The following is an 18,924-nucleotide window of genomic DNA, read 5'->3' on the forward strand; positions in this document are numbered from 1 at the left end:
TTAGGAGAGTTTTCAGCTATAGCTTCTTCGAATATTTTCTCAGCTTCTTTCTCTCTCTCTTCTCCTGCTGGGATCCCTATAATGCAAATGTTGGTGCATTTAATGTTCTCCCAGAGGTCTCTTGGACTGTTTTCAGTTATTTTCATTCTTCTTTCTTTATTCTTTTCCATGGCAGTGATTTCCACCACTCTGTATTCCAGGTCACTTATCCATTCTTCTGCCTCACTTATTCTGCTATTGATTCCTTCTAGTGAATTTTTTTTATTTCAATGACTGTATTGTTCATTGCTGTCTGTTTATTCTTTGACTCTTCTAGGTCTTTGTTAAACATTTCTGGTATCTTCTCAATCTGTGCCTCCATTCTTTCTCTGAGATCTTAGATCATCGTTACTGTTATTATTCTCAATTCTTTTTCAGATAAATTGTGTATCTCCACTTCACTTAGTTGTTTCTCTGGGTTTTAATCCTGTTTCTTCATCTGGGACATATTCCTTTGTCTCATTTCCTCTAAATTTCTGTGATTGCAGTTTCCATTCTGCAGGCTTCTGTTCTGTAGTTCTTACTTCTGCTGTCTGCCCCCTGGTGGATGATGCTGTCTAAGGGGCTTGTGCAGGATTCCTGGTGGGAGGGACTGCTTCCTGCCCACTGGTGAGTGGTGCTATGTTTTGTCCCTCTGGTGGACAGGGCTATATCAGGGGTGTGCTTAGTGGGCAGCTTTGTGCTTAAGATGACTTTAAGCTGCCTGTCTGTTGATGGGTGGGGTTGTGTTCCCACCCTGTTGGTTGCTTGGTCTGAGGCATCCCAGTACTGGAGCCTACAGGCTGTTGGGTGGGGCCAGGTCTTGGTGAGAAAATGGCAGCCTCCAGGAGGGCTCACACCAATGAATACATCCCAGAACTACTGGTTCCAGGGTCTCTGTCCCTGCAGTGAGCCACAGCCACCCCTGCCTCTGCAGGAGACCTGCCAATATCAGCAGGTAGGTCTGACTCAGGCTCTTATGAGGCCACTGCTTTCTCCCTGGGTCCTGGTGCATACAAGGCCTTGTGTGCACCCTCCAAGAGTGGAATTTCTGTTTCCTCCATTCCTGTGGAATTCCTGTGATCAAACCCTGCTGGCCTTCAAAGCCAGATTCTCTGGGGGCCCCTCCTTCTGTTGCCAGACTCCCAGCCTGGGGAGCCTGATGTGAGGCTCAGGACTTTCACTCCTGTGGGAGAACTTCTGTGGTGTAATTATTTTCCAGTTTGTGGGTCACCCACCCAATGCATATGGGATTTGATTTTATCATGATGGCTTCCCTCCTACCATCTCATTGTGACCTCTTCTTTGTCTCTGGATGTACTATATCTTTTTTGGTGGGTTCCAGAACTTCTATGATCGTTGTTCAGCAGTTTGTTATGATTTTGGTATTTTCTTAAGAAAAGGTCATAGTTACCCTATTTTGTCTGTGTGGTGAGAACACTTAAGATCTACTTGCTGAGAAAATTGCAAGTATGCAATATAGTCAAATGAGGATTTTTTTTTAAAGCAAAAACAGTCTAATGCAAAGAGACATCCAGAATTCAGTTAATAAAGAGCCATTTACTCTTGACACTGATGTATACGTAGTAATTCCTTTGTAAAGACACCTGAAATCCTTACTCCTTTTACATTAATTAAGACCAGGGTAAACCAGTATTGAGAATAATTTCATGGCATTTCTCAAAGTCACTGAACACATCAAATCAGGTCTTAATAAAAGTGCTATGATGCATACTAAAGATAAAAGGCAATACTGTATTAAAAAAATAACTTGAATCAACACTGACAAATTCTCTCCAGAATTACTAAAACAATGTAAAGTTTCAAGTTTTATCACAAACACCATAGGATTTTCTTTAATACCATTAAAGACAATCATATCTATACAATATAGTGAGTGAGTCTGTATTTGGCATGGGTTTCACTTACATATTTCTTTAGTTAACGCAATTGTATTGAACATAATTAAATGGGTCCTCTAAAATTATAATCATTTCCTTTCTCAAAAACATTCTTTGCTTCTAGATATAATTTTATAGATCCGATCACTGAAGTTCACTTTTTTAATAAAAGTTTGATGTAAATGAAGGTTTTAATGAACAACAACAAAATTTCCATAAATACCACTGTGAGATTTAGGCATGAAAACATTGAAAGTCAATTTGATACTTTTGATACTTATTTTTTATTAGATTTCATTACAAATTTGGTGTGTATTATGCAAGTGCCTATGGCTAAAGGTTATCAAAGACAGCCCTAACCTGATGTCAATAGAAAACTTTTTATCATTTATTGGTAAAGTTTTGCTTAAGCAACAACAACAAAATTGACTTGATGCAAATAGCAAGCTTCTCTAGTAAAGTGTAAATGATTCCAGTTACAACATTTTTAATTTACAAAAAACTTTCCCCAAATACTTGTGATGCTTCAGGGGAGGTACACACTTTGGTATCGCGTGACACTTACCTTGCAGTAAATCATATGGCACACAGCTACTCTTAACCTCATGCCCACACGCTGAATGTGATAGAAGTACAAGTGGTGCAGGATGGCCCAGACGAGCACGCAGGCACTCAGCCCTGCAGCATAGCTGTAGGCTTCGTACAAAGTGGCAGAATCAGTGGGATCATAGTTTTCAACATAACTAATAATTTTGCCCAGAAATATGGGCAGAAGTACCCTTGTGCCTTCCTAAAAGGAAAGAAAAACACCTTTATTGAAAACGCCAGTTTTTCTTCACACAAGCTTTACTTTTATTATAAGCATGTTAAAAATGTATTTTGACAAAATGCTACATTCATGGCTCATCTAAAAGAAAAATACGCAGATCTACTATCTTCTACAAGACAAGAGACAATAGTTCTAACCTTAAGGAAAAATTTTATGTTCAAAGACAGTGAAGCCTCAGTGCATTATGCTTAGTACACTGTGGATGCTACATAAATACTATAATCAGTGCTGTAGGACAGGGGTCCCCAGCCCCAGGCATGGGACCGGTACTGGTCCGCCGCGTGTCGGGAGCTGGGCTGCACAGCAGGGGGTGGGCAGCAGGCGAAGGAGCGGAGCTGCATCTGCTGCTCCCCTTTGCTCCCCATCACACACATTACCGCCTGAACCATCCCCCCTCAACCATCTGTGGGAAAATTGTCTTCCATGGAATCAGTCCCTGGTGCCAGAAAGGTTGGGGACCGCTGCTTCAGAACACACGTGACAAAATACCAAGAGAGTCTTGGCCTATGATGAATAAACAAAAGGTAGCAGATGAAAGGTAAGATATCTGCTTCCATATGAAGGAGCCCTGCTGGCAACCTGCCCCGTCCCTGTACTCTCAACATCCCAGCTCAACAGAAAGTCAAGATGTTCATCTATGGGAGACAAGTTCTTTGCCATCACCTTCTGTTTTAAGAGCCTTCATGAACTGAGATACTGGCACAAACACATCCACTCTTTTCCAGCAGGAACTCCACATATCAATAGATCAAGAGAATGGAGCCCGGCTTCTGTGGGAACATCACAAAGACACCAGGCTTGAGAAGTTCTTATTCTCTCCACCCCAGAGGCTACTACCTCATTATGTCTCTACCCACTAGAAGCTGCGATGTTCCTTGGAGTAAAAACTTAAACATGGCAGAAGCCAAGCTAAAACATGATGCAATCCGTGGTTCGCCATCAGTCATACACTGCAGGTGCTGGGTTGGAAGAAATGTCACCAATTATTTATTCCTCAAGGGAAAAATAAAATCCTAAACCACTGACTGAGGCGTGGGCATTGGGGAGCTCACCTGCTGAGTAAGACTTAGGGAAAGCAATTTTCTTTTCCCAAATTAAAGGCAAAGAAACAGCAACAGTTGCCCACCCTGCCAAATGGCCACTCCACCCCACAGCCTACTTCCTCCCTCTCGTCGCCCCTTGTAAGGTACCCTTCTCCCTCATCAGGGAGAAGCAAACACTCAATACAAATTCAAGTTGCCAAAAGTAAACACCTGGGCCCTCGACATCATTTCCTCCACACACTTCTCAAAAGTCAAAATGCCAAAAGTAGGGAAATCTTTCAGGAACTCGACTTTGAAATAAGCTTTTCTTTTTAAGCAATCACTCCTTACCAACATAGACACGGTAAACAACGGATAGGTCTCCTTTGATAGCTCTCTTCTGTCTGTCCAAAGTTGATGAACCCACTTACAAGAGGAAAGGAAGGAAAATCCAAAGCACCAAACACGAAATAAAAGTAACATGCAATTTCTGCTCAACAAACTAGTGCCTGATCAGTATATTTATAGAAAGCTGTCCCCATTCTTCAAATGGGTGTGACATCAAAGCCCAACACTCCTGTCTTACTCTACACACATGCACGCACACGTCACAGGCTGCACCTCACCATCCATGAAGTCACAGCAGTTTTCATCTACTATGGAGAAGGAAACACTGTTCAGCTGAAGAATTATGAGTTAGATGATCAGATCAGAGTAAGAGGATCAGTTCTCAAGAACACAAAGGCTCACTGTTACATTTCCAGCATGCCCCATCATTCATCCCCAAGGGCATGAAGAGCTTTTGGAAGGGCCCCTCATATAGGAGATCATAAAAGAGACTAGAGTTTACTGAGAAGGAAATCTGGAGGTTTACACAGAGAAGCAAGAACATGAAACTGTACACATGGACAGTCCCAGCCCGGGTATGGTCAAGGGCTGCACAGAGCTGCAGCCTACAGACCTGGGGCTCTCCAGAAGCCCAGTGGTAACACCTGCTGTCCCAAACTTTCTGGAAACTTATGATTGTCTCTGGGAATCGCTGTTGCCTGTTACTCAGCTCTCCGTTTAAGCCTAACATTGGTGTAATTATAAGAAAAAGAAGTAAGAATAATATCACCAACCAAGGAGAATACTGATAGACACAACAAATTTAGCAAAAAACGGAGTGCAAAATAATGGCAGCTCACTACCATCTGAGCACCTGGATTTTCCACTGAGAGACAGTATTTAATAAGCCAGTAAAGCACACAGCCTCATTAAGGTGTAAAGCCAGTTCATGACCCAGATCTTCCGCTCATCTGTCCATTCTTTTTTTTCTTCATAATAATTATTCTTTATTTGGGATTGAAATTTTCAAAAGATAAAGGTTTTTGAACATGAATTGCTACTTTGATTTGATATAATTTGAAGGGAGAGTTATTTGTTATTCTTAATTACTACTTTGCCTCCAATAAGGACTAGTCATGGCAATTCAGAAAAGTGGTGAAAAGTATAAAGTACAAGGAATTTCCAATCTAACGTAAGTTGCAACTACTGATATTATAAACTTGATTTTATACTCTGTAAGGAAAATGACAGTAAGTAAAGAACAATTTTCCAGTAATTTCTCTCAACAAAATAAAAAACAAAATAGTCAATAACACAAAATTGTGAAAACCCCAAAGTACATACAGAGAGTAAGAAGACACGTACTAAATATGCTTCTTCAAAGCTTCCGGAACACGTAGGGCAGAAGCGATCACGGCCATCAAAGGTGGACTGAGTACATCCATCCCCTCCACACACAAGGGAAGGCTAGAGATGAAGAGTCATTTAACAGGACAGCTGGCAGCAGCATCTGTAACCTGTGAAGGTCTCCATTTCTGGCATTTGGGAGCAACTGGCTGAAGCAAACTAGGCAAAGTGTTTTCCAGCTGCTAGAAGATTAACACCTGCATATCCTTAATGCTCTGTTCCAAGTATTAACTCCAAATGGGACAGTGGTGTGAATCCTGAGGGAAGGCCCAATTTCTGATGACTCTGCTTGTCTTGGAGAGTCTCCCAGAGGGGTGAGGGGCGGCTGTGGCTCACCCTGGGGACAGAGACACTGGCCACAGCCATTCCCGCAGCTACCCCTACACATGTACACTGGTGTTGGCGGGCACCACCGTGACATTCTCCCATCTGTCCATCCTTGATCCTAACCTTCAACTAGTAAGAAATAAAACAACTGAGAAAATACTCATTATCAAACATGAAACTAACCAAATTAAAACTTTCTGGATACGCGGGAAGAAGGTCAAAAATTGCCCCCATAAACCCTTCATCTTTGACATCAGTCTATAATCCCCTGAATATTCTTTCCACAAACCAACTGAGAATACAGTTCTTATTCTTTCTCAAGAAGTCTGCAAAACTGTGAAACCATACGGGATTTTTAAAAGAGCCCAATTTAATACCACAACGCCCATCACTCAAGGTTCTCTGAGAGTCTCAGAGTCTCTGAGGCAGACATTTCTTGGTGGAGTGCTTGCTGTTCAGCCTCCTGAAAGCATGTGACATTGGGCCCCACCTCTTGCTTCTTAAGGTAACTTCTTACACAGTTAGATGCTAGAACTGCCACAGTTCTTCCTCCACATTTCCTCATGTACTTGAAACATTTCTTACCCAACTTTCCCTTCTCTCATGCATGAAAAAAAAGAGAAAACACAGGAAATAGAAACAATATCAGACGAAGAATAAAATGCTTGAGTGACACATACAAGTAAAAAAGAATGAGCTTGTGGGAAAATGAAAAGGCAATTAATTTTTAGAACTGGGGGAAAAGGTGACAAAGGTAGAGTTGAGAAAGATCTAGAGATAAGGGGGAAAAACAGTGAATGTGGGGAAATTATAACCATCAGGATTCTAGATATGCCTTCAGTGCTCTTTCACAGAGTGGTCTTCTTCCTCACTGTACATTAGCATCATCTGGGAGGAGTTAAGAGCACTCAGAGGCCTGAGACCCAGCCACCAGACTCTGGTTCAGGTTCAACTGATTAGGGATGGAGCCTGAAGCTCCCTCTCCCTGGAAGATTTTTGATGCAGACACTAACCCGCTGTAAGCATCTGCTATCCTCCATCCTGCGTTGTCATGGCATCTAAGCTTAGAGAGGCTGCAGACCTACTCTGAAGGAGTTACAAGGACCATAAAGAGTTTTAACCAGAGTTCCATGACACATTTGCTGCTTCCAAGAAAACCCTTATGAACCCAAGTGCTGAGCTTCCACTGATGAAATTAAGACTTTTCATTCTGCACAGTAGGAAAAATAAAATGTTCAGAGAAGACTATACTTACAAAATACGAAGATGAATCAAAATTCACTTGGAAAGCTACCTCTAAAAGGAGACGGAATGAAAATGAACAAGGATATCAGCCTTCTTTAAAAACAGCCTTCTCTGTTGATTTGACTTTGGAATCATGAAAAGATTATATAGAATTATAATGATAACCAACTTTTAAAAAGCAATTCCTAAAACTTCAGAGTACAACAAAATAATTTGAGAACACATTCTCTGTGTGATATACCTACCTAAAGACAGTATGAACTGCAGGAAAAAAATCTTAAATTGTTTTTAGAACTCACATTACACGTGATGGTGTTGATACTGTAAGATAAAACAGATGAATAATTATGTTGTTATCACTGAGAACTGGGAGTAGACATGGGACAAAGAAGAAGAAATGATAGGACAAAAGAGATACAAATGTATGTAACAGTAATGAGATGAAGTAAAACCACAAGTGTCTTGAATCTGACTTGGATTGGAAACACCCATATAAACATATTTGTTTACCTTAAAAAATGTACTCTAGTTTTGTCCAGTCAAAAGGCTGAGAAACAATAACCAACCCAGCAGCAATGAGCACCTCGAATGCCTGAACTGTAGTCTCTGAATTCTACTTCCCACTAAAGGGAGCCAGGGCTGCTTGGAGAAATGGCTAATTCCAGGGTTGGGGCAAAAGCTGTACAAGATGAGCTAGAAACATCTTGTCACACCATAAAGTAAAAAAGCTAGCAAAGACAACGCGAGTATGTGCAAAAGAATAAGGACCCAGCCTGAATAGACTCGCACTGGCCAAAGATGCCCAAAGGTTGGCATAAGCATAACAACTAAAATGGACTGAAGCACATCAGAAATGCTTAAATCCTGAGCTCAAACTGATACTCATAAAAACAAACAAAACACACAACAACACAAACTCATTAGCCCTAGAGGAGAAGCAACTCATTATTTTGAAAACGAGTTTTTTAAGAAGTGAAAAAATTAAGAATTTCCCCTACTCTTCCTGGAAATACTGAAGCTCAGGGTTACCAAGGAGTTTATAATGACAAAGTTTCTCTTTATGGAAATATTTCAGCTAATAAATGAAGAGGGTAAGAGTTAGAATTAGAGCATCACCATTTTGCAACCCTTACTGAATTAATGGATCTTGAGCAATGATCATGAGCAGCTCCTCACATCACACACACAGAAAAGATGTTATACACTTCATAAGGGAGGGACACACCCCTACAACCCTACGTCCTACAAAGAGGAAAGGGGTGAAGAAAACCTGAATGAGTCAGATCCAGCTTCTAGATCTAACCACCAACCTCAGGTGCCAGAGGAACATGTTACATAACAAAGGGAGAGAAGCAATCAGCCAAATCCAGACTATGGAACAAACAACCTGGTTTCTTCCATTAATAAAATAAATAAACCAGGACTTCCTAAGTGGTGCAGTGGTTAAAATCTGCCTGCCAATGCAGGGGACATGGGTTCAATCCTGGTCCAGGAAGATCCCACATGTTGTGGAACAACTAAGCCTATGTGCCACAACTATTGAGCCCAGATGCCACAACTAATGAAGCCCAACCCTTAGAGCCTGTGCTCCACGACAAGAGAAGCCACCACAATGAGGAACCCGTGCACCCACACGCCGCAACTAGAGAAAGACTGTGTGCAGAAATGAAGACCCAATGTAGCCAATAAATAAATAAACTTATTTATTTAAAAGAACTAAATAACTAAACCAAATAAATGGCTGAGAGGAAAAGAGAGAGGGTGGCAAGTGCAGGGGAAAAGAAAAGCAACCCATAGAATCTCTATCAACCATATGTACCTTATTTAATACCATTTCAAAACACAAGGGGGAGGAAAGACAACTGTTGGCACTGGCTAGATACTGATGGTATTAAAGTTAATGTTTATACAGAGCAATGGGATTAGGATTATTTAGGGGGAAGATTCCACATCTTTTAAAGACACATATGAAAATATTTATAGATAAAAATGATGTGATGTCTAGGAACTGCTTCAAAATAATATTGGAGGTGAGAGTGAAGAGGGGTTCAGATGAATCAAGACTGCTCATGAGTTGGCAATTCCTGAAGCTGCCTTAGGTTACATAGGGGTTCATTTCCCTGTACACTTCTCAGTTCTTAACTGACACTCCCCATAATAAATGATAGAAAAACAAGACAAAAATCAAACAGAAGTATATTAATATGTATATTTATGGCACACATGGGAAATACCCAGAAAAACTGAGTAACTCCCTGAGATGGACCAAGCCACCACTTCAAATACCACCTCCAGCTAAAGACAAAAGAAAGTAGGGGGCACTTATGAGAGGTTAATGGGAAAAGCAGCTTAAACTAGGGTCCCGCTGTGACTGTTATGCACATTTAAGTCTTCTTGAAGCCTCCTCCACTGACAGAACTTTTCTGAGATTTAGAGCCATTCTTCTCTTTCTGGTGCACAGAGGGAGACACCTTTATAAATGAAGATTTCCTTTATCCGTATAAATGTCCCTCACAGAAGGGTAACTTTTCTGTCTTCAGAGCTTTTCCTGTGTCTATTTCTCAAAACAAATTTTCAGCTCAAAATAATCTTTGTGCCAAAGAGGCATATTCTGGGTGACACATTCTGCTACCCTTCAATCCCATTCCATTTTTGCAATTTTGAAATATTTTTAAAAACCTATAGAAAATAAAAAAAAACCCACTATAGGAAGCAGTTGACAGAAGAGCACAGAACTCTAGTCAGAAAAATACCTACTTTTGGGCTTCCTTGGTGGCGCAGTGGTTAAGAATCCTCCTGCCAATGCTGGGGACATGGGTTCAATCCCTGGTCAGGGAAGATCCCACATGCCACAGAGCAACTAAGCCCGTGCACCACAACTACTGAGCCCATGAGCCACAACTACTGAAGCCCATGCACCCTAGAGCCACTGTTCCACAACAAGGGAAGCCACCACAATAAGAAACCTGCACATTGCAATGAAGAGCAGCACCTGCTCTCCACAACTACAGAAAGCCCACACACAGCAACGAAGACCCAAAGCAGCCAATAAATAAAAATATGTAAATAAATAAATAAAATTTAAAAAAAAGAAAAAGAAAAAAGAAAAACACCTACTCTTGGCTCTGACCCTTCAGTGCAGGCTGTGCCAGGAGAGGAAGCATCAGGACAGAATGCAGAGAACACTGACCTAGGAATCAAAACACTTTGCTTCAGAGGCTTCCCTGGAGGTCCAGTGGTTAAGACTCCACACTCCCACTGCAGCGGGCACAGGTTCCATCCCTAGTCAGGGAAATAAGATCCCGCATGCCACATGGCATGGCCAAAAAAAAAGTTTTGCTTCAGAAACCAAGTCAGCCACCTGCAAGTCACATGACCTTAAACCCATCATATGCCCTCCTGCACCTCCAGGTCCTTATCTGTGGAAATATCTGCCTTGTTTACCTTGGAGAAATTCTGGTACAACTGAATGAGCTACAACAGCTCAAAGTGCTCCAGAACCAGCATAAAAACAAGTGTAAGCTAGGATCACTTTTACTATCAGAAGTCCTGGGAAGAGACCTATTCTACGCTTAACAGCAGAGGCTGCTTTCATAAAGGGCTTGGAAAACTCAATGCTGCTCACAAGGCCATCCTGCCAGAACAAGAGCTCTTGAGAAAAGTGATGTGTAAAAGCCAAGTTTTCTAGACAGTAATTAAAACTTTCACTTCTAAGCAGATTCCTAAAAATTGTAACCATTATGAAAGCAATCATTTAAAAATGAGTCACCTACTTCCCTGACTTCTTAAAGAAAATGGATTGAGGGTGGTGGGGGGTTGAGTGAAACAGGGAAGGGAGATTAGGAGGTACAAATTTACAGTTATGAAATAAATGAAGTCACAACTCTTTCATAGAAAGTGCATCTTCTATCCCTCCTGCTCTCACACTCACAGGCTGCCCAAGTCCCTAAGGCAGCACTAAATGGCCTGGACAGCACAAGCCACCCAGGTGGGTTTGTAGCTTCCCTCCAGCAGCCGCAGCCAGAACAGGGAGGCTGATGGGCCCTGGGCCCCCAAGTGGAACTGCCTCACCGGGGGATCCTAACCCAGGGTCATGGAGATCACTGACCTCATGGCTTTCTGCCTTTGGTTTTCCCCTGCACATCCCCTCCTACACCCTCTGCAAATGCCGGGCGTCAAAGACTTCCCCTTCAACCAGCAATCCACCCCCACAGCCAGGGACAGAAACCAGCTTGGGTGGTGCACAAATTCTCCACAATTCATGGTGAATCTGGAGCTCCTCCCTTAGGGGGCTTTGGCTTGGGTTACCCAGCCCACTGGGAAGGGGGCAGCCTGGGGAAGGCTCTGCTCTTGAGAGCTCTGGGCAGCTCCAGCTCAGACACAGGGCCCCAGTTCTGTTCCACTGGAAGGGGAGAGGCAAGATCCCTTCTTTGGAAAGCATTTACCAGATGTGACCTGGAAAACTTAACAATTGTCTGCTGAGTACCTGTAAAATGTCTTGCATTGCTCTGGGCTCTGGTCCAAATGTACTTCCTCCAAACCACAGGGCACATATTCCTTGAGGTTGTAGGATTTTCCTTGGGGCAAAGATCACTCAGCATTTCAACTGAGCACCAGGAACAATCTAACATAATATAAAATGTCTTTCCTTTTCAGGGGCATCCTTCCACGACACTATGTTTTAACAATTAAAAGAAAAATAGAGGTCTCCCAGAGGTCCATTCCTTTACATATTTGCCTATTCTAAAGAAAAACACAACCAATGAGCTTCACGTTTCCTAGACATTTTATCCTCAGACCTTAAACTACTGGCCTCTCTCCCCACTCGTCCCGTCCATCTCAGTACTGATTCGCACACACTGAAAAGCAATGCACTGTGTGTAAAAGCTTTTACCTCAAGAAACATAAACATTCCCCAAACTAAGTAGGATTTCCAGTAACACTTTATGATTGCTTTCATTAAAGAAGGCTCCCGTGCATCTTTCTGGGCTCTCAGAACTTCTTGGTCCCAGTACCTGCGATGAGAAACAAAGCACAGTAAAGAACAGCCCCACCATAGGCAAAACTGGGGAGGTGACAGAGTGGAGAATAAGCCTTTACTACAGGGCGCTGTATGGCTGCCCCGTAAAGGCTGGCTAACTGCTTGCAGGGCTCCTGAAAGATGAGCCCTGAAGACCCTGAAGCACCAGAAAAACATGCTTTGAAGGGAGGAGTCCCAGTCTCGGGAAACAAGTTCCTGCCAAGCTTTGCTGGAGTCACAGCACCATGAGCAGCCCAAGAGGGCAGACAGCCTCCTCCAGGGACACCACCTCCGGGGACAGAGCTCAGCGTCCAGGGCCCGGGCTGCTGGCTCCCTCCACGTCCACAAACGCACAGGGAACACGGGGCCCCCAGCCTCCAAAGTGGGCTAAGCCCGGGCTCAGCCTGAGGGGGGTGAGCATGCAGTGTCAGGGGAAGGAGGCTCCAGAAGAGCCCAGAGGAGGCAAAACCCACTCCAAACCGTGAGCCACACGGAGACGTTCTCACTCCTCCTTCCCCTTCTCCTCTCTGCCTGCTGCTCACCCTTGCAGCTCTTCTCCAAGGTGCCTGGAGCGATCTTCCGGAAGCACTGAGTACATGTCATCTTCTTCTAATCTCTGCTTGTGGCCAATTTTAAACAAGGGGTTTAGCCACCTGTTAAAAATTAAGAGAAAAGGAGAGTGATGGATATCCATACTACACAGCACTGTCTAATTAGAATCCTACAGTCATGGGCTTTGTTTAAAAAAAAAAGTGTACGTTTTAAATATATAAGGATACAAGGGGGAAATTAATTATGTGCTTATACACACACATACAAATCAAGGTACAGGGAAGTCACTCTGGCTTATACATGATATAACTTAACTAAGGCAGCCTATTTGTGGCATTTGGAACATACATTGTACATCTGCTTTAGTTATTAAGGAAAAAATACATTTAGAAATAAAAAAAAAAAGAAATCAAAATAAAGTAACTGTGGTTCAGGCACACAGAACACAGCTGAATGGCCACTGTGGGTAAGGTTGCAGACAGATTCCTGTATTACTGAGGACTTCAATTTTCTGAACTGTATCAGACTCCGGACACCTCCAGTCATTCTCAAAGCAGATGCAACCTTGTGGTCTTAAGATCTCCTTAGATTAGCTGTTAACACAAAGGAATTCTTACCGGGAATCACCTCACAGATACAACACCCTTGAGTCAAACTGGCTCTGGACCCTGACCTCCTCACAGCCCTGTCAGACTCCCCTCAGCCAGGACACTCACGCGAGCCTCTTTCTGACCCCGACCTTCTGAAGACATCCCAGAGATAAGGAACACCTTCCCAACTAAAACGCATGGGGTGATTCTTCTCATGGTCCTCCCTGTTATCACTCCCTGGTAGAGTAATTTCTTTTCAAATGTAACAGAAGCCATTCAAAACGGCTGGGATTTTATGGACTGTTGGGTCTGCCACCCTCAGCCTCAGTCAGGGAATAAATACAGACCCCCACACTTTCAGGGGACTCCACTCACAGCTGACAGCATCACCAAACAACAGTTTAATTCCTCCACGCCCATGCGTCTGCCCAGGGACGTCAGGTTGCCCCCATTGCCACCCCACCTCGGCAAAGGTGCATGTCTCAGTCATATCCCTGTTTCTGGGGGACAAAACAACCTTTCCGATAGGAGCTCCCCACACACAGGCAAGGCCGACTACACAGTCCCCATGCCTAAGGGCTCTCGGAACAGGATCACACCAGACCCAGAGGGGCCTGGCCTATGGAGCCAGCACCCTGGATGGAAGGGCACCACCATCAGCCTAAACACAACTAAAGAAAATGCCAAGACGGTGTGTGCCCCTGAGGGGTATTGGTTCCTTGGGGCCCCTGTGGCCAGGGCCACCCACGGTTGGGCCATAAACTGCCTCCAAGAAAACTATACCAGTGGACACTGGGCTACAGGTGGTGCCCTCCCGACCCAGGTTACATCCAGGTTTTAATGACACCCACCCCACCTCCCAACCACAGGGGGCCATTCATCTAGTCAGGAGGGGAGCTGGACCGGTACCAGCAGGAGTGGTGGCCCTTGTAGCATCCTTGGGGAGCCCAGCACGGGGAACAATTTATAACGCTGTAACTACAACAGAAGTCACTCGGACAGTGGCCTGGAGAACTAGAGAACCCGGGTCCAACTTTAGAATCATACAATCTTCACTGCACCCTCTGGCCCACATGACCCTCCACCACTGCACAGCTCTCACTTCCCTGCTGGCTGATCAAGGGGGAGTTTGTGCCCCTGCAAACATTTTCTGTTGTTTCTATATTAATGTGAGTGGTCAAATAGAAGACAGTGCAACCTGACTGTTAGAGAAGGCTGCCTGGCTACATTGTACCCAGAACAAGAAGGGCCTCACTGAACAAACTTGGGACGGTATCAAAAGGGTGATCTCCAGCTTCCCTGGGCTTCTGGATTCTTAGGACCCCTTACAGTTATTCCCCTTCTCTTGCTCTGTGGTCCTCAACTGCCTCATTAGTTTCATCTCTTGGAGAACTGAGGCAATCAAACTGCACATGGTCCTTACCCAGGGGTGTGAGCAACTGGGGCTCCAGACAGGTGACAGACTTATTCTAGTTGAATCAGGAAAAATTCTGCTCCTCTAACCCAACATATGACCACACCCGTGCTCAGCAGGAAGCCGTTTCAGAAGACCGACCTTCGCCCCTTCAGTGTCCTTCAAGAACGAGGAGCAGTAAAAAGGAAAGGGAGGAATTGTTACCAGGCTGTGGCCCCAGAATGATACCCCTGCCCCTCCCTCGAATGGAAACCACTGGCTCTTATCTGAGTCTCAGGTTCCACCATAAAAGGAAGAAGCTGCAAAGAGAGAAATTAGACCTGGTTAGAACCAGCCAGGCCCAAGATGGCGGGAGACCTAACCGCCAGTAGACCTTGAGCCTCATTATGTGCTCCCTGTGATATATCAGCAGCTAAATACACCCCCACCAGGGCCAGGACAGTTGACAATGGCCATGACAACAACCTGAAGAGCCCATACAGGGCCTGAAAAGGAGGGTTGCCTCTGTTTCAGGCCCAAACAACACCCTGGTTCTCAGATAAGTCATGAATATTCCTCCCTCTCTTGACTCAATTCCCTCCCTTTACCTCAACCCTCCTATATAGACTGTGTCTCAGCCCAAACTGGGTTGAGAAGTTGATTTGTGAACTACTATTCTTCTCCATTCTTTGGCCATTGAACAAAGCTTGTGCTCTTCTAGTATTGCCATTGGTTTAATTATTGGCTGTGGGAATCCATGCGGATGAAGAACCTTCCCAGCCAAGATAAGGGGTCTTAGCCTGGGCTAGGACCCTGGCACAACTCCAGGCGACCAATCTGGTGAGAAGTACAGCAGTTACCTACACAAGGAACACAGGCTCGGGAGCCACACTGCCTGCTTTGGGATCCTGTTCCACCACTTACTAGCTGTGTGATGGTAGGCAACTCACTCAACCTCCCTGCTCAGGGTCTTCAGGTGTGAAATAAGAGGTAACAGCCCCTTCCCTTCCAGCAGGAAAACTGGCAATGGGTGCCCATCAACATCCATGAGACGTCCTCACCTTCCCATGTCCACACACACACTGTGAAAATCCACAAACAGAAGGTGCTTGGAGTGTTCCCTGCCCTGCCTGAGGTTAAGGAGATGTCTGCCGACTTGGTTATTATTTATGTCAACCACTTCCTTCTTCTAGGCCCCTCTTTCCTCAAGGGCCATCAAATAGCCAAGAGACATAGCTACACACACTAAATATACCACAATCAAAACAAGCATAGGAGCGCCCATCCCCTGGGGATCCCCTGGGCTGTCCCATAAAAGAAGGAAATTTCAGAATTTCGGACAGATGAATGGATTAGGGTCCAGAAACAAAAGATCTAGTAATCACGCAAGTGTGATTAAAGTGCAAAGGTTCAGGCCCACCTACTTAGTAGTCCCAGCTACTAGATGGAAAACTTTAGTTAACAGCGTCACCTCTTTGAGCTGCTTTTCATTGGTGTGTTTTGTCCCAGCTCAAGGACCCTTCAGTGGTTTCAGGACCAAATGATTCCTGGGGACGATCACCTACATAAAGATCATGCACTGCTTCTCTAAAGGCTAGAGGTCTGGATAAGACTCCCACAGGCTTCAGGGACCCCATCCCCAGAGTGGTCCTCAAAGGTGGAAGCAGAAATATTCACAGTAAGGAAAGCAGCTGGTCAAGTACATACTTCAGTCGTCTCAGTGTGTCCCAGGCAAAAGCAAGACGTTTTCAAGAATAACGTCCCCATGCATTACATAAAATACACTAGTGTTTTTTACCCACAGGAAATGTGCTACAACTAGATATCAGGACACACAGTGAGAGCCACAGGAGGGGCGATGGAGGGAGGGAGAGAAGACATGGTCATAGACATAGGGACAGAGGGAGCCCGATGGAGTTGGAAGGCAGCTGTCACCTAAGGAATATAGGGAAAGGTGGGGACATTACTGAAAGACCACAAAGGTGCAGGGCACTCATTAGATAAAGGAAGCTGTTCATAAACTGCTTGCCTAGGGAGAAAAAAAGGAGGTGGGGGTGGGTGTTGGGGAGGTGCCGCTTTAGTTCAGAACTGCGAAGTCCTGAGAGTTAGCGGGAAGCTGGCTAAGAGTAGACTGTGTGTGTGTGCGCGCGCGCGCGCGGGGTGGGGGGCTGTGGGTCCAGCCGGTTCTCCCCCGGGCGGTGACCCCTGGGCAGCCTTGTTCTCCGCTCCCCACCTCCTGCTCCTGCGGCTCCCCCTGCTCTCTGGCGCTGGAGGCTGGCGGGGCAGCGGCGTCAAGGCAGGGAGCCCCCGCACCACCGCCCCCAGGCTCCCCGGGCCCCCCTTCCCGCCCCGCGTGCCCGGGCGCAAAGGGGAGCAGGCAGCCGGCGTGGGGAGGCTCCACCCGCGGCGGAAAGCGCCCCCTCGCCCGGCCCCGCGGCCCCCAAAGGCCCGGCAGCGGCAGGCACGGGCACCTAGGCGGCCGCGTGTGGCGGGTCACGCGGGGCGCTCACCAGACGAACAGGCGCGAGCAGAGGTTCGCGCCCTGCAGCGGGCTGGCGTTGGGCTTCACCTCCGGGTGCACCGGCAGCATCTTGCCGCCGGGGCGGGCGCGGGGCCGGGGGGCGCGGCTCTGCCGGCGGTGCGGCTCCCGCGGCTCCTGGAGGCGCCGGCGCGGGGCTGCTGAGGACGCGGCCGCCTCGCGAACCCGCCGGGGCGGGAGCCGGGAAGCACCTGCTTCCGGGAGGGGAGCGCCGGTGCCCGCCCTGACCCCGCCGCCCCGCCTGCGCAGCCTCCGCGCTCGCCCCCGGGACGCCTGCGGCCACAGCCCTGGAGACAGGAGCAGCGCGCACGTGTGGGGCTGCGGACGAAGAGCCAGCCTGGTGGAGGCTGCCACAAGCCGCAGGCAGGTGCCAGGCGAGGCCACCTGGTCTTTGATGGAGGCGGGGAGGCGGACGGCGCCGCACAACCAACCCAGCTCCCAGGATAGCACCTGGCGGCACACTCTGCCCAAGTTCCTGCTCTGAGCCCAGGCACCCACCCAGCAGGGGGAGAGGGGAGGCTCAGGCTCTGCCCCACTCTGCTCCTCAGAAGCTCCCCAGGGGCTGCAGCGAAGACCTGGAGAAAAGCTGGAGGAAGGCATTAACAGCCGGCCCTCTGGGAACTCTGCCCTCATCAGGACCAAACAAGGGTACTGTGGAAGGTGCTCCAAGCAGGACCCTATGGGGCCTTCCTGGGACAGACCCCACCCCCACCTCGTGTCCTCTGCCTGCCTCTTGTTTGTAGAAGAGCTTGTCTCCCGGGCCTCCCTGAGTCACAAAAGGCTGGCTCAAGAATTAATGATTAAAAGAATGTGAACATGTAATAAAAATATTTAACAATAGATCGGCCATATAGCAGCCACAGAATCTTTAGTTCTCCCTGAAGGCTGTAGATAACATGCTTGATGCACACACCTGAGTTGTTTTGCAGATGCTAAAAAGCCCACCAGGTGGAAGAAGTTAACTGCATGATGACCAGGATCAGCTGGAACCTAAGACTTAATGATGAGGACCCCTGTTACATCACCCTGTGCCTCCACATCAACCAATCAGAGAACAGTGCATGAGCTGATCAGATACCCTGAATACTCTTTCTCCCTCAGCTTGCCTTTGAAAAAAACCCCTAAAATCCTCTGGGGGAGTTCTAGTCTATTGAACATGAGCCTGCTGTACTCCTTGCTTGGCCCTTGCAATAAAGCTTTCTCTGCTCAGAACTCCAACATTTCAGTTTGTTTGGCCTCACTGTGCATCGGCAACAAGAGCTTGGGTAGGACAACGCAACCAGCAGCCAAACATTTGACCTCGGACAACAACAGGGTTTAGCACAGATTATGTGTATAGAACTGCAAGGCTTAAATAACGAAGGTAACAGAAGAAGAGCTCAAATGATTTTGGAAGATGAATGCATGCTGTCATTGAGGAAGGCTTTTGGCATCTCACATGTTGCACTGTGGGGAGTGGGGGGTACCTCTGTGAGCTTTTTGCTGCCCTCTTAGATTGAGAAAGGAGAATATAGGGAGAGAGTCTGCCCTATGATTCTTTCATCATGAACTCAAGGCCTAGACAATTAACAGTGGCATATGTTACAGAATACAGGTTATGCGCATTTCTGGAGAACTTACCTCACTTTTAACTCTAACAATGCCCTGTTCAAGAAGGTATTATTATCCCTATTTTGTAGATGAGAAAGATGAGGCTCAGGGACAGCACTTGTTCAAGGTCTTCAAATCAGTAATGATGAATCCTGATTTAGACT

General features: G+C 46.0%; 1 protein-coding gene across 1 annotated transcript in view; it reads right to left on the minus strand.

The window, feature by feature from the left end:
- The window catches only part of LOC130835551 (ATP-binding cassette sub-family C member 4-like), a 201,615-nt gene extending 184,343 nt beyond the window's left edge, over positions 1 to 17,272 (minus strand). Inside the window, exons 1-4 of the mRNA XM_057707189.1 lie at positions 17,142 to 17,272; positions 12,639 to 12,749; positions 11,971 to 12,091; positions 2,485 to 2,709 (exon numbers count right to left, since the gene is read on the minus strand). Coding sequence (XP_057563172.1) covers positions 2,485 to 2,709; positions 11,971 to 12,091; positions 12,639 to 12,749; positions 17,142 to 17,221 — 537 coding nt within the window. The 5' untranslated portion in view covers positions 17,222 to 17,272. The remainder of the gene's footprint in view (positions 1 to 2,484; positions 2,710 to 11,970; positions 12,092 to 12,638; positions 12,750 to 17,141) is intronic.
- Positions 17,273 to 18,924: the final 1,652 nt, after the last annotated feature.

Source organism: Hippopotamus amphibius, chromosome 14 (assembly GCF_030028045.1).
Source record: "Hippopotamus amphibius kiboko isolate mHipAmp2 chromosome 14, mHipAmp2.hap2, whole genome shotgun sequence".
NCBI classification, from domain to species: Eukaryota; Metazoa; Chordata; class Mammalia; order Artiodactyla; family Hippopotamidae; genus Hippopotamus; species Hippopotamus amphibius.